The following is a 15,860-nucleotide window of genomic DNA, read 5'->3' on the forward strand; positions in this document are numbered from 1 at the left end:
AATTTTCCTAATCACTGAAATCCACTCTGGACTCCTCTTTCTATATGGTACCACCCCCAGCCCCAAAATAATGAAAACAAGCTATGAAGAAGATGATAACCCAATAGGCAGGCAAGTCATGGAAACTCATCTATCCGTTCTTCAAAAATAGCCTCATCCTTGAAGTTGGGGGAAAAAAGAGAGAGGAATATACAGGGACTCTCATCCGGGCATGGGAAAAGAAGGTGCACATACCTATCCCCATATTATTTCTGTAAAGGAGAACCCCTGGGGTTGAGACCCCAGACCAGCAAGCACCTAATGGCTCTAGAAGGTGCCTGAGATACAAGACTATAAGTTCATGTCCCTATTTAAATTTGAATTGCCCTTTTTCTTGAAATAAGTCCCCTACCTATTGAGTTAGTATCTTTAGTAGAGTGCTCAGCTCCGTCTCCCTCCCCTTATCCAAAGTCCACCATTCTCCAAACAGGCAGAGCCTCCTCTGAAAGCTTGGGCTAAGATGAACTCTTGTCTTCAGACTCAACTGCTTTCTCCAGAAACTCATCCTGAGCACAGTAAGGTACTGGTACTGCAAGGATGAGGCCCGGGGGAAGTGAATACTTTTCAGTGTGTCGGAAGGAACCGCTGATCTCAATGATAACAGCAGAAAATGGTGGCCTTGTCAAAAAAGGCTATTAACCATGAACAGTCTGTGGTGTTACTGTCCCCGCAGAGGAAACCAGTGGTCACTCCTCTTTTAAGAAAGGCCAGTAGTAAGAATTTCTTGAAAGATAATACATATTAACTGCTGTTTAAGAATAAACAATGAAATAATTGACAGTGGTGAAGTCCAATGGATGATTTTTCTCCTTGCAATGCAGTCTACCTATAGAGATCTTGGTGAATTAACAACATGGGAAATTTGAAAGGTCTGAATTTGTTATGAGAATACTCATCAGAAAACATTTTTTTTATCTAAATATTTTAAAGAAACTCTTTTAAAATTAATTTTAAATCCAACCGAAAAACAGATTAATTTGCAAATTCTTGGAAAATTCATTCTGATCTCAAAAGGTAAGCACGGCAATTTTGAGCACACATTGTATTTTGAGGTACACAAGAAAGAAGCTGAATTTCTATTTTAAGTACAAAATTGCTTAAAGCCCAGTTCAAATATGAAAGCACTGACCATAAGAATTGTAACAATTAGAAACAGCAATCAATTATAACTTGGCTAAACTGTAACCTATTTTTTTTTCAAAATTCACACATTTACCTGTAGACTGTCTGAAAAGATCTCTTTACTATGTGCTATAATTTTAGGAAAGATGCACTATAGTCTTCATATGTGACAATTTTTTCCAAAGACTCTAGCAACTCTAAATAACATTTCTTTTCTTTAGGTATAAAAATTTAGACAGTAGCCATATTCTGTTCCCAAAACATCTGGAAAGTAACTGAGAGCCTATTTCACAGGGGCTGAAGTCTTAAGGGACTGATGCTTGTAATTCATGTAGGATCATTGAAGTGCTAGATTGCCACACCTGGCATTCCCACATGTGGCTGTAACACCTGCAGTGAAGACGTTTTACCTTTTGCAATTGTTGGCACCGTACTTACGTTGGTGACCACCGCCAGAATGGCTATGCCTTGCATGATGGGCTGCCAGGCGCCAATGTCTTGGGCCTTCTGTGGAACCATGCGCCTGAACTGGGTCGTCAGCTTCCACGCATCCAACCGGATTTCCAACATGTTGTTAATGAGAGCCAGAAGAGGAGCCAGGGGGAAGGATGCCACAAAGAGAGTGACAAAGCCAAACTGTATAACTGCCAAAGGGAGAGGTTACATACATCGCTGAGGCTTTCACTTACTGGAGATACGCATGTATGAGCATGTGTACTTTATACACTCCAACTGAGACAGAGAGAGACAAGAAGGAGTAGCTGAGTTCCTAGTAAATCTTCTGTATAAGAAGACAGGAGCACAACAGTACTGGAAAAAAACCTGCTAGGTGAAGGGGACAGGAAAATGTTACGAGTCACAACACACCAAGAGGAACTATTCTGGGTATTTAAACATCCACTTCTTTCTTATGTCTTCATCACAAAGACCTGGAAATCTAATGACTGTCTCTCTCAGTGCTGTGCTGGAAAGCCTGGACTAACAATCCTCCTATTGGTGCCCCGGTGCTGCAACAAACACGCTGGCAATGCTGTGACAGAATGGATGGTGGCAACAAACTGGAGATCTGCCAGCTCCCAAGAGACCAGCGAGAAGTCCCGGTGACTGCAGAGCCCCGGCCGAGCAGCCTGGCACCGCGCTCTGCTGTACTGCACCAGAACATGGCAGCTGTTTGCCTTCTGGATGCATTGCTCAGAGGATGGGGCAAAGAAGCAGCAGTACTCCTCCTTGTACAATCACGTGCTGCTTCCTAGTTATAAACTGGATTAAGGCTTAGCTGCTTAATAAAAGCTTGCAAAACTATCTGTAATGGCTCATCAAAACTTGTCTTGGAAAACATTCATGTCTCCTGTGTCTGTACATTTATTAAGCATTGCTTGTATGAAGATTTTCTTTAGAGCATATTTGGATCCAAATTAAATCTGAATTAAACTGTGACTTACCCATTTCAAGATATTCATAAAACAGTCCGAGTTTTCCAATCGGCTGCAGGTGGTAGTCCTGTTCCCAGCGTGGAACAACTTTTTCTGATCTAGCAGCTGCACAGTATCTTCCAATTAGATTCTTAACCCAACTATCAGCCAGGGAAAAAAAGACCACTAACATTGGTAAAATAACCTAAAAAGTTCAGTAAATGGAAAAAATTGACATTTGTGCTGTAACAGCTTTGAACAGTGGATTTAGTTATTCTTGAATTACTGAAAACTTCCTTCAAACATGAGTATAATCTTCCGTTGCCTTATCCTGAAAGCAATTATTTACAACCATAAACAACAGTGTAAAAGGGCAATATATCAGAAGCATAGCGATTTATACTTATGTCATACAGGTGAATGACCACATAAAATTCAAGGTAACAAAAAATCAAGTTAAATGTAGGCCTATGGTTAGACAGACTAATTCCTTCTGATCACAAAATTCACAGAATCACAGAATGGCTGAAGTTGGAAGGCACCTGTGGTGGTCATCTGGTCCAACCTCTCCTTGCACCGGCAAGGCCACCTGAAGCCTGTTGTCTGGGACCACATCCAGATGGCTTTTGCATATCTCCAAGGATGGAGACCACAACCTCCCTGGGCAACCTGTGCCAGCACTCGGCCACCCTCACAGTAGAAAAGTGTTTCCTGATGTTCAGAGGGAACCTCCTGGGTTTCGGGTTGTGCCCATGGCCTCTGGTCCTGTCACTGGGCATTAGTCACTGAGATCAGTCTGCCTCCCTCTTCTTTACTCTCACCCTTCAGGTATTTATATACATTGATAAGATCCCCCTGAGCCTTCTCTTCTCCAGGCTGAACAGTCCCCGCTCCCTCAGCCTCTCCTCATTTGTGAGGTGCTCCAGTCCCTTCATCATCCATGTGGCCCTTTGCTGGACTTTCTTCAGTATGCCCATGTCTCTCTTGCACTGGGGGGCCCAGAACTGGACCCATCACTCCACGGCTGCCCTCCCCAGTGCTGAGTAGAAGGGAAGGATCACCTCCCTGAACCTGCTGGCAACACTCGTCCTAATGCAGCTAAAGACACCATTTGCCTTTGCCATAAGGACACACTGCTGACTCAAGTCCAACTGAGTGTCCACCAGGAGCCCCCAGTCCCTTTTCTGCCATGGGTGGCCCACAGCATATACTGGCGTATGGGGTTGTTCTTCCCCAGGTGCAGGACTTTGCACTTCCCCTTGTTGAATTCCATGAGGTTCTTGTCAGCCCATTTCTCCAGCCTGTCAAGGTCCTTCTGGGACTTACCAGTTTAGTGTCATCAGCAAACTTGCTGAGGGTGCACTCTGTCCCCTCATCCAGATCATTAATGAAGGTGTTAAATAGGACAGGACCCAAAAGTGATCCCTGGGGTACACTGCTAGTGACAAGCCTCCAACTAGACTTCATGCCACCCATCACCACTCTCTGCGCCTGGCCATTCAGCCAGTTTTCAGACCACCTCACTGTCTGCTCATCTAGCCCATACTTCAATAACTTCTCTTTAAGGCTTTTATGGAAGACAGTGTCAACAACCTTACTGAAGACCGGTCAGACAATATCCACTGCTCTCCCCTCATCTACTGAGCCAGTCATTTCATCACAGAAGGTTAGCAGGTTGGTCAACCGTGATTTCCTCATGCTGAATCCATGCTCACTGCTCCTGATGCCTTTCTTGTCCTTCATGTGCCTGGAAATGCTTTCCAGGATTGGAAACTTCAGCTTCCCAAGGATTGAGGTGAGGCTGATCATCTCATCTGAAAGGCTTGCATGAGAATTTAAGAAAACTGATGAATTGGCTGTAGCCATTTTCAGCAGTCAAAGAACCATATTAAAAAAAAGGGGGGTGGGGGCAAACGTCTATCAACACAGAAAAAAACGAAATGGTTCTCTTTATACTTGCAGAGATGTACTATGAGAAAGCAGTTAAGAACCAGATCCAGAAGTGATACTCAGCATTTCAACACCTAAATGTTACTTGTCACCCTGGGAAGTGAATTAAAATTTCTGGTCAGATGAATATATTTCCTGTACACAGAAGGAGGAGTTAGTTGTCTATGACTGGAGCTAACATCTGCAGGCATGCTCAGTCTAGGGACCCTTCCCCAGGTAAAAGAAGATGTTGAAAAGAAGGATGGGTCTACAGGTCCCTCCTGCAACCAGCAGCATATACGGAGCTTTGGGGTCTGGAGGAACCGTACCTCAGCAGAGCACCCTGGCCTCCACCCTACACAGTATTTATGACACGCTTAGAAGTGGGGGTCACAGTGCATCAAAGGAGCACAATTTGTGGGTTTGGAAGAACCGCGGCCAGAGGGAACACAATGCCGTGGGCTGGTGCTTATGGCGTTCAGGAGGGCATGAGCAAACCGGGAGTTCCCTACTCCAAGCAACGTAACAGCCACTGATCAGCACAAAATAAAGAGCAAGTCCTGGGAGAAGGAACAGAGTCCAGGATAGTATCTTAATCTAAATTAAATGGAGGGCATCCGTGGTTAGCATGTGGTTTACATTAAAACGTGACCTTCCAGAGATCTGCCCCACTGAAAGAGAACGTATAGGCACTATGAATGTCAAATATGACTGTAAAACTAAAGGAGTTCAATAGTAACTTACGCATGACTTTTAAAAGCCCAATGTATAACAACAAATCATTCCACTCAATATGAAGCAACGGTCTTTAGTTTAATATTTTCAGAGCTTCTATTGCCTCAGTTTTAAACATCCAACCTGAAACACATTGAGTCTGATTTGCAGAGGAAGGAAGCATTTCTGATTAGAACTAAAATCAATCAGAACGACAGAGACAGGAGCTCAGAGCTACCAGACCGAAAATATCCAAACTGTCTAAAAAGGCCTCAAAAGACCAGTCTTATTCTCTTAGAATACAATACGCAGCAATCAGATTTAGTGACCAAATGCCTGAAGCATCAAGCAAAAGCAGTATCTTTCAAGTATGAAAGAGCAGATTACTTAATAGTCTGAACTTACGGAAGAAGCACTTCTTGAATGTTGTTCCAGATTGCTTTACCTCCTACTATGATGGCAAGCTGAGTTGTGAGTTCGAGGAGACACCCGCCTGGATCACACTGAAGGTTGGGAGAGACACGAAAAAATTTTGAAGTTGGGTAACTTTTCAGGCATGAATGAAGCATTTAAAATAATGCACTCCTGCTTTATTAGGATAACATCTCTTAAAGCAATGCAAGAAGACTATTTAAGCAAACCTTTCCATTACGGTATGCAAAAGCCAATTCCAGGCCACATATGGTCACAAGTGGTAGGTTGACAGGACACTAGCGAAAGAGTGAACTGCCAGGTGAAGTCATGCAGCTCTGTACTGTGCTGTCACCAGGCGAGGGTCACCCAGCAGAACAGCAATGCTGCTACTGATGTTCTCCCCATCCCCTCTGTGCTGATTCACAGGCTGTTGGTGGACCATGGGAAAATAAGCTTTGCTGGGTATGCATAATACATTTCTAAGCCCAACTGGTCTTGTATCGTTCATTTATGCTAAGGGTTACTAAGGAGGCAATTGGCTTGGGAGGCAGTCACTTTTTGAACCCTCATGTTAAATATGTACAGCTATGTTATACACTCCTAACTGCAGCAGAATACCTGGCCTAATGGTTCCTATGGTTTAAAACCAAACACTACCATACATTCTTACCTCTTCATTGCGATACTTTCCGAGCCAATACACTGGATTCCCAGGGTGACCTACAAATTTACCCTTAAAGAAGGCTATATAGAAGCATGAAGAATAGTAGTTGACAAACTGGAACAGGAACATCTTTGTGGTCAGACTGTTTTCATAATCGGTCTGTGTCCTTGGAAGCTCTGCAATTAAAAAAAAAAAATAATAAAAAATGCACCAACCTACAAGTAACCTACAAGCTGCTTTAGAGCTGCAGCTGGAAAAGTATGTGTATGCCTTGTATTCCTTAACATGACTGAGAGCATTATAAATTAGATCGTACATAATCCCCATGTATACTGTAACCATTATGCTAATTCTAAAACCGTGTGTGTTGTAAAAAGGAAAGAACTTGTTCCCTGAAAACAAAGAACAAGCAAAAATTCTGATAACTGAGGGAAAAAAAAGCCCCCAAATCCAGCACACTCAGGAAAGATGCAAATATAACACTTTGAACTGATGAAACAGTATTAAACGAAACTATATTAAAACAGCGCACTACTTCACACATCTAAAGTAAAATAGCTACTTTAATGTTGATGGCCTGGATATAAAGAATAATAATATTTGTGACTGTTTATCTATTTAATAACATGGGAATGGTATCTAGCTTTGGAACAGTGACCTTATTTCATTTATTTACAAGAAAATAGCTATTTTCCCCATAAACAAAACCAATGTAATTGAATGTGTTATGCGTTACTGATCTATTTTCATAAAGCTTGGTTATTACAGTAATTTTCTTTGCTTTGTCTGTTTCACAAGCACAAAACTGTAAACAATTGATCTTTCATGCTGGCTATACAAGGAGTTTTCAGGCAAAGAGCTGAATATCTTACTCCTTTGACATTGAGAAAAGCTGTATTTGAAAATTTCTAGGTGGTACTGTGTAATTTGGTGGGAAAATTATGAAATATGTGGTACAGATGTTCACCGAACCCCAGACCGGTGGGGGTTGGCAGGGCCCTCTGGAGATCCCCCAGTCCAACCCCCTGCCAAAGCAGGGTCACCTACAGCAGTTGCACAGGATGGCGTCCAGGAGGGGTTTGAACATCTCCAGAGGAGGAGACCCCACAGCCTCTCTGGGCAGCCTGTGCCAGGGCTCTGCCACCCTCACAGTACAGAGGTTCTTCCTCATCTTCAGGTGGAACTGCCTGAGTGTCAGTTTGTGCCCATTGCCCCTTAACCTGTCGCTGGGCACCACTGGAAAGAGTCTGGCCCCATCCTCTTGACACCCTCCCTTAAGGTATTGATAAGCATTGATGAGATCCCCTCTCAGCCTGCTCTTCTCCAGGCTGAACAGACCCAGCTCCCTCAGCCTTTCCTCATAAGGGAGACGCTCCAGTCCCCTCATCATCTTCGTTGATGTGTGTTCATTTATTGGAATTCTTATTATACATACAAATGCTATTTTTTTCTTGCTATATTACCCCAAGTCTCTATCTAAGGTACAGCAGCAGCGTACCGAAGTCAGTAATCAGGATTGCCACTTTTTCATAGACGACGTTGAGAATCATAATGACTATAAAGCTGATGAGCGAAGCAGTTACTGAAGTGGCTGTCTGCGGAGTCAGGTACTTGCGGATCGCCTCTGTTCCACTAATGTGCTGTGACAACGTTGCAGAAAACACCAGGAAAACCGAGAGCCTGTAGACAATGATTCCAATAACTGAAGCAATAATCAAAAGAATCTGCCAAGGGAACGCAAAAAAGACGTTAATGTTGAACCATTTGCTTTAGGAAAAAGTGAGTTGGAAACACTTTTTACAACAGGCAAAAGGAAACCAATTGTGTGCCTGTCATTCCATCACAAGAGGATGATCAAATAAGATAGAAGGCAATAAATATAGAATACATAAAAGAAGCCTTTTTTTCATGCAGCATAGTCAATCTGCAGGAAAGAAAAGACATGGTCTGGTTTATGACTAATAACAAGGTTTGTATCGTTGCAAGTGAAGATAATGAGATGTGTAATTAAATCTTACTCCTCGAGGCATGTGATGGAAGAAATCTCCCTCTTTCGACGCTGGGCAATTGACAGGATGGCAAATGTATTAGCAAGCCTGCACTGATCATGGAGGGGGCGGCACCTTCTCTTTCACATGATAATATTACAGACTACAGCCCCCTCAAAGGAACACACAAAGTTTAAGCCAAGTCATGTAATCTGCAGGAGTTGTAATAACCACCTATGCCTCCCGTCTTGCTTGCCATCTCCTCTCTTTCTGCTTCTCCTCTTGCTTTTATTTCTTGCTAGTTCTCTAGCTATGATTCAGGTTGAGGTCCACAGAGCGATGAATCTTTTTTTCACTATCGCTGCAAACTGCCATGAACCCACCTACCTCCCCCTACCCTGCACATGGTAAGAGTGCAGTAACACAAATGACAAACCCAGACCAAATCTCTTCTCTTCAACCTGAAGTCCTGCCTATTTAAATCCAACGGCAAGCCACTGTCCTTTCCTTTGTGTTTCAGCCGTGTTAACGCCGAGGCTCTCCGGGGCTGCCAGCCATCGCGCCATCTCCTCCCCATCTCCGACCACGGAGGGTGAGCTCTTTTCCAGCTGCTGTGTGTGCTACAGGCGAGGAGGACAGGCAGCGTGCTAAAACACGGAGCTTTTCAAGGCGACCTCTTTGGGCATGCTCACCCTGTTATATATTGTTTCATGGGTGACTGGACTGCTTTCAAGTTTTAGTTGTAATTAAAGCAGCAGCTCTGGAAGATTAGAAAGCACCCAGCTTTGCTCTGTTGAGTGAAATGAAAAACCTGGAAGAGGTCCAGGACTGTGAGACACGATATTGAAGCAAACAGCTGGAACAAGTAGGATAGAAACCGGCAGGGAGGAGAGCATGTAAACCAAAGTCTTCCCCCTACTCCTCACCCCCAAAAGCAGAGACACTTGTCTTAAAATAATGAGGGAAAAACCAATGGACCGCATTTGCCAGCATAACTCACAAGCTACGGCTGCAGGATCTTTTGACACATATTTTCTACCGGCTGTATGCTAATGAGTATTCGGTGAGCACGGCCACCTTCTTCATGTGGGTCTGTACCTGATGGGCTTGCTTTATGCATCAGGTGGAAGTCCAACTGAACCTGTTCCATCATTACCTTTTGTTCAATTCAGGAGGATCTTTTTTTAGACACTTACTAGAGAAGGTACTTCATCAGGTGAAAGAATAAGACAACTTTACCCAGAAGAAGACTGCACTTGTGCAGAAAGTCATCCGCATGCACTTCCCACAGGCAGTGTACGGCACGTGTTCTTCTTGCTGTAAAAGATTTAGAAACAGATCAAGGATGCACCGAATCTTTTCTTCGTATCTTTTTTGTGCGCTCCAAGTAAACCCTTTATGATATTGAGGGAGAAAAAAGGAAAGAAGTCCCCGGTTTTGTTTCCTTTCCTGCTTTGTTATCCTGGAAACTCACATTTATTCACGATTTCAAAAGTCTTGCCTGATTACAGGTGTCTTTTTTTGGCTGCCCATTCTAAGATAAAAATGACTTCTGTAGAGGCTGCGTGTCCTCAGTGCCTACTGACTTCAGCTATGACAGGGTGCATAGTCCTTTTGATGGACCTGTCCTTCTTGGCTGACTGCGGCATCCAAGGTCATTATCTTTCAAACCTCACTGGCTAAAATTAGCAGGCACTAAAATTTTGGTCCCGGATCTCTGTATTTCTCAATTTATCCCATAGGATCCATGCGATGCCTTTCCCAAGGAAAATGTCTACCTCAATACGGTGGTGTGAAAATTCACTCAGTCTTTATAATATCTCTGAGGATCAAAAATGACTATGTTTTAGCATATTCTTCACTCTTTGAACTGTCTGAAAGGAACTTTCTGGCTATAACTTTATACATTAAAGGTGCCACAGGTTTATAAGCATTTAAACAGAACCAGGTTTTTTGTAGTACAAGACATAAACAGAAGATGTATATAGGACAGTTTCAACTATGGCAGTTAATTTTGAAACTTTTCAAGTGCCCTCTAATAAACATTAGTATAATGTGGATGAAAAGTGAAAGCAAAGCAAATGAGCAGATAAACACCAGAGTAATATATTGACAGAGAAAAATAAAAAGTGAAGCCGAGCTGGAGTGAGCTACAGAAGCTAAAGCTACTCAAAATGTATAATAAATAGAGATCTAAAGTAAGATCCTCATAAACAAGAATCCTATTTCATTGAAATGAGGATTATCCTTATCCCTGTGAGTCTGCTGTTATTAATCGTAATTGCATCCACATGCACTTAGCAACGATACCTATTTATACACGTTTCAAACAGAAACATCTTTGGTTAAAAAACCAGTCTTGGCATGATATATAGCATAACATCTTTCCTTCTGTTTCACCCTTTTTTCCTGATGCATTCTTAGGCAAAGATAGCGAATGCTCTGTGATCTTGGCCTCTGGCAGCAACGCTGAATCATTTCTTGGGTGATTTAATAAAGTCGACTTAGTCTCCTAAGCTGGGGACGATACCTACTTCTGTTTATTTATGACACAGGAACCTCAGCAGTGCAAACTCCTTAAAAAGGCAGCTACTTTAAGGTGCCAGAAGTTAGGTATAAATTCCCTCCCATGCATCTGAACTTTGTAAGTTCACTATTTCCAGTCCAGCTTATCAACTCTCCTCGAAGCACTGCTGATTTACACAGCTCCAGTCCAGATTCATCATTTTCCTAATGTCCTCTCACAACATGTCTATTGCAGTGGCCATCACCAGTTATTAAAATATTCCTTACCTGTGTGATTTCATTCATTACTACATGAGTGCACTGAGCTTCGTATTCCGGGCGAACTTGTTCTTCTTGCTCTAAGTACTCTACTGTGTCCCATTCATACTCCAGTTCAGCCTGCCGTCGCTTCCAAAACTCCAAAAACAACGTAACTATCCAGAAGACAGACAAAATGAGCAACACCATGTGAGTACTGGACACTGCTTGGCTCCCTGGGTTGTAACATGTGGCTCAGTTTCCCATACATCTTTCCACAGACATGGAATAAAGCCCTTATTGGCTAATGCAATGGTGAAAACAACTGGATCTACTCCTTTACGCAATGATTGCTTTGGATCTATAGGTACTTTAATACCAAGGACTGAAAAGAAATGCCTCCATTGGAGAACATTTATTTGTTCAACTGATCTTGTTCAGGGAGGGGGTCTGGTGATGGCAGCAAGCAAAGTGGAAGCTGCTTTTTGCTCATGACCTCCCCAATCTCATCATACCATCATGGGAGAAGTGGCAGGAGTGTTGGTCCAGAGCATTAATGTATAGAGGGCTAATTCCTGAGGCCAAATTCCCTGGTGTTTTATAGTGCTTTAAGATCTTTGAGGGGAGTACACACAAAAAAATGCAATTATTAAAAGCGTATTGATGATAATGATGCAATAATATGTCTAAAAAGCGACTATTATTTTAATTGTTTTGGACCAGGAGGTCTACAAAAGTATTAGAGCAAGACAAAAATTACAGCTGGAATTGCACCAGGGCCATGGGTCGTTTGGATTCAGTACCATTTTGACTGAATTTCTGTAATACAGTTCACCTCTTTATACAGTGGACTCATGACAAGAATACCAACAGACCTTGCAGCCATCACTATAACCATGCAGCTTAACTTTGTAATTATTACTCCTGGAACCCGTTTTCAAAACAGGAAACACAATTTTAATTAAAAACCAAATTGCAAATAAATTAACTACTCAGATGACAGGAGAAGATTATATTAGTATCAAACTTCTAATTTTCTTTTATTTAGAGAATTTCCTGCTGGTATTTTAAGTTTAGTGTGTATTTTGAAAGAAATCTTCTTTTTGAAACCATGTTTCATCTTATATTTCTTTAAAGCAGTAGCTATTTTGAAGCACTTTAGGTCACCATAGGAAAATAAAAATACAATGTGTTTTACAAAGAAAGCAAATTACTTATTCTTGTCAGCCTACATACAAATTCAAAATGTTACATGAGTTATTTTCTCTGTAGTATTCTGTATACAGACCTAACATTGATCTTACTTCGGTAATTTCTGGATAAGACAAGGCAATAAAAGCCAGTTAACAAAGTTGCTATGTGAACAAATGAAACCGTTTCTGGGAAAATAACCCTTGTCTAATCCCTTGAATATGGCACCAAGTGATTTCACCCACAGGAAACATCCTGCTTTCAGATACATTTTCTCTGCTAAAAGATAAATCTAGTGCTTGTAACTACTACACTTTTTACAATCAGTTTCTTAAATAAAGACAGGAGGAAAACATTCCTGGGAAATATAATAAATGACTATTTTTAAATTGCCTTGCACAGTCACACAGCTGTTAATAGGCACTGGCAGCTCCAAAACTCTTTGGAGAAAAACCAGCTCCTCTGCCAGATATGCATAAGCATGTGGCTGGCTCCTGCTGGATGAGCATGAGGCAACTCTAATCACTTCTCTTGGACTTTTCTCCAAGTCAAAGGAAACAAAACAGGCACTGAAGACCAACTTTAAGTTCTGTAATTTTTTGTTTTCTTATGATGCTAAAAAAGAGTTCCTGTGAACTACCTACTAGTGAACTCCTGAGTGCTAGAAAATGAAGTCGTTGCAAATTTATCCATGTTTTCTTGGCTGATGCTGGTGGCTTGGCCAAAATTAGATGACAAACCACAGTTGTTGAAATCAACTTACCCCATATTCCCATAAATACCGCAAACACCAGTGTTCCAAAGCTATCAAATATACAGAGTTTCTGGAAAAATGGAAAAGAAAGAAAGGTTTAAAATATAATCGACCATTGTTTTTCTTCTACACTGGCCCAGAACAGAAGCTGCTTACTGAACATGTTGATTTTTAGCTTTCATGTAGTTTAATAAAAAATTTTTATTGATCGTGTTTCCTCAATTTCTGTCAATGTACACAACCCTCCAGTAAATTAAGGAAATCAAATGCAATGGCCAGAATTAAAAATATAAGCCAAATATGCAGCAAGAGGATAGTAAAACGGTGTGCTATCAAACTTCCTTCCATCTGTTGCATAGGAAGAAGTGCTTCTGGTCTGGGAACTCAGTATAGAGTTATGTATTTTTAATACAGCCACAAAAAGGCAATGGATGCATCTGGTTCTCATGAGCAGGATGACAACAAATCAAGTCAGTTAGTAAAAACACATTCTGATGAGATACCTCTGTGGTCATAATTTGCCTTCTCTTTCCATCATGGCCTTTTCCCTTTATTCTTATTACTTTTACCCTTTAAGTGCGCTGAAGCAACATATTAAAGCTGGGCAGAATACTTTTGAATAGCTGAAAAAGAACAGTTTTGGGAGTGACTATATCTACGGAAAGGAATGACAAAAGGCTAACAATAGCCTAGACAAGCTAATGGAAGAAGAAAGTGAGGTTCCTCAAGACAGGAACTCAGAGCAAGAGTCTGGCTGTGTCACGGCTAGCAGGACATGGCTGTGTCACAGCTTCTGCAATGGTCAACATCAGCCTCTCCTTGTACCCATCTCCTCCTTGGCAACAGCGGTCAAATTCAAGGCATGGAGCCAGATAACTTCTTTGGGGAGGGAGAGGGCAGAATTTAGAAATGTCAAAACATGCTTTAAACATCTCCTTAGCAAAATTGATTCTGAATCAAGGCTTTAGTAATTGAATGAGGTTTTTTCCCCAAAAAGGAAGAAGTACCCCCAAATGAAACCAGAACGTTTCATTTTCAATTAAAAGACCCCTTTAGTCCTGTATCCTATATTACACACAGCAGCTATGTGTAATAAAAAAAAAATAAATAATTTTTTAATCTTAGGTTAAATTGGAGCAATTAATGTTGTTTTTACTTTTCAAAGTTCAGTGGCTGTATCAAAAGGAAAAACTATTTGCACAGTTCTAGCAGTTGTGCAGGATATTAGTGGAAGAACAACATCATTTTATGCGTAGTACTAGAGAAAGGGCAACTACAGTTCAATAGCGCGTCTATAAGCCGTAAATGTAGTTACCTTGGACGATTCACAAGTGATGGTGAGGTTCCAGTAGGTACATACTTTATCACACTGAGGGCACATTATGATATTACCTCCTATGTTGGGATCACATACTTCTTGGCTAAAAACAAAACTAGTCAGTCACTCACCAACACTAAATTCTTTAGTCCTTGTTCGCACATGAGGACAGTGCAATAATCTCAGGGAATTGAGAAATAATTTACCAGTGATCTGCTCTCAAAAATTCCACCCCCCACCCTGGCAACACATCCCCATTTCCATTCTTAGTCTTCATCTCAGAAATGGACGACATAGAAGGAAAATAATTTCCTTCCCTTGTACGTGACGGTAATTCTCAAAACTGCTCAAATTAAAAACAAAACAACTCTTCAAAGACCTCACACTCTTCAGTAGGAAACCCACACTTGCATGCTCACACGCACTACCATAGCAAGTTGGAGGGGCGAAGGAAGAGGCACGCTGCCTACCAGAGCAAGGAATAGCTGCAGAACCGAAATGGCTACCTGGTCCCTGGGGTATTCTCAAGAGGATCAGACTGGAAAAAGTGCAGAGGGGGGCTGCCAGTGTGATTCAAGGAATGGCAGATCTGTCTCCGAAGAGATGGCAAAGGAGTTGCCATCTAACTGGTACGTACTAACCTAGTATGGTGGAGGCTGAAAGGTGATGCAATTGCTTTCTATAAATACATCAGTGGGGTAAACACCAGGGAGGGAGACAAACTCTGCAACTAAATGATAATACTGGCATAAAGCGAAAGGGGTATAAATTGGCCACAGGAGTGGAGGTCTGGACCAGCCCTTCAGCATGTTTTCTAAACATAAAGACCCCTCCAGAAGCGGGTATAACAGTGTGATGGTTGCAGATGATTCGGCACAATGACCCAGGTGTTCTCTCCTGGGTCGTTGTGCCATGGTTGAATTTTGTCACGTTCTGATGAACGAACCCATGTCATGGCTACGCCTCTCCTCCCAACGTATCCTGGGCAGCTGAAGCCCCCTGTGCTGTTGCTCTTCCTCTATTCTTCTCTCAAAACAGAGGAAAGAAATTTTGGGGGTCTTATCAAGGTTTTTGGATTTCTCCTTTAAGGATTGCCACACTGAAAATGATGTGTTACAGCAATTTGTATTGACTTCTGGTTGTCACTCTTTTCTTTGTGTTTTTTTTAAAAAAATAAATAAAATTATTATGAAATAATAAACTCTCAAATGTCCATCATTGTAATGGTCCATGACATCCATTACTCTTCCTATCTCATATGTTATGCCTTTACCTTCAAATCCACAACCGTTGCTGTTCTCAGGCCCTTTCATTTTGCTTCTTTTATTATGCAGCATCTTGCAAACTCTGTACAGTCCCCCTCTGTAGGGGACTCATCAAAATTGCACATGATATTAAAATACGGTGAACAGGTACCTCCATGTGCAGTTGTCCTTTGTCAGGCATCCATACAGAAAACAGCCAACTCCTACAACCGCAGCCACGATGAGCATATTAGTGTAAAAGCCCAGCCAAGCAAAGTAGATTCCAATTTTCTCTCCATAGTATTTCC

General features: G+C 41.8%; 1 protein-coding gene across 1 annotated transcript in view; it reads right to left on the reverse strand.

Annotated features, from left to right (window-relative positions):
• Positions 1 to 15,860, reverse strand: part of ANO6 (anoctamin 6) — a gene marked incomplete at its 5' end in the record, with an annotated part of 36,241 nt that overhangs the window by 6,329 nt on the left and 14,052 nt on the right. The window contains 10 exons of the mRNA XM_009698694.1: positions 1,600 to 1,805; positions 2,604 to 2,734; positions 5,622 to 5,719; positions 6,301 to 6,470; positions 7,793 to 8,018; positions 9,522 to 9,599; positions 11,076 to 11,221; positions 13,000 to 13,060; positions 14,306 to 14,411; positions 15,725 to 15,860. The exon at positions 15,725 to 15,860 is cut by the window's right edge and continues 22 nt beyond it. Of these exons, the coding sequence (XP_009696996.1) occupies positions 1,600 to 1,805; positions 2,604 to 2,734; positions 5,622 to 5,719; positions 6,301 to 6,470; positions 7,793 to 8,018; positions 9,522 to 9,599; positions 11,076 to 11,221; positions 13,000 to 13,060; positions 14,306 to 14,411; positions 15,725 to 15,860 (1,358 nt within the window). The remainder of the gene's footprint in view (positions 1 to 1,599; positions 1,806 to 2,603; positions 2,735 to 5,621; positions 5,720 to 6,300; positions 6,471 to 7,792; positions 8,019 to 9,521; positions 9,600 to 11,075; positions 11,222 to 12,999; positions 13,061 to 14,305; positions 14,412 to 15,724) is intronic.

This window comes from Cariama cristata, unplaced genomic scaffold (assembly GCF_000690535.1).
Source record: "Cariama cristata isolate BGI_N322 unplaced genomic scaffold, ASM69053v1 scaffold17654, whole genome shotgun sequence".
Lineage (NCBI taxonomy): Eukaryota > Metazoa > Chordata > Aves > Cariamiformes > Cariamidae > Cariama > Cariama cristata.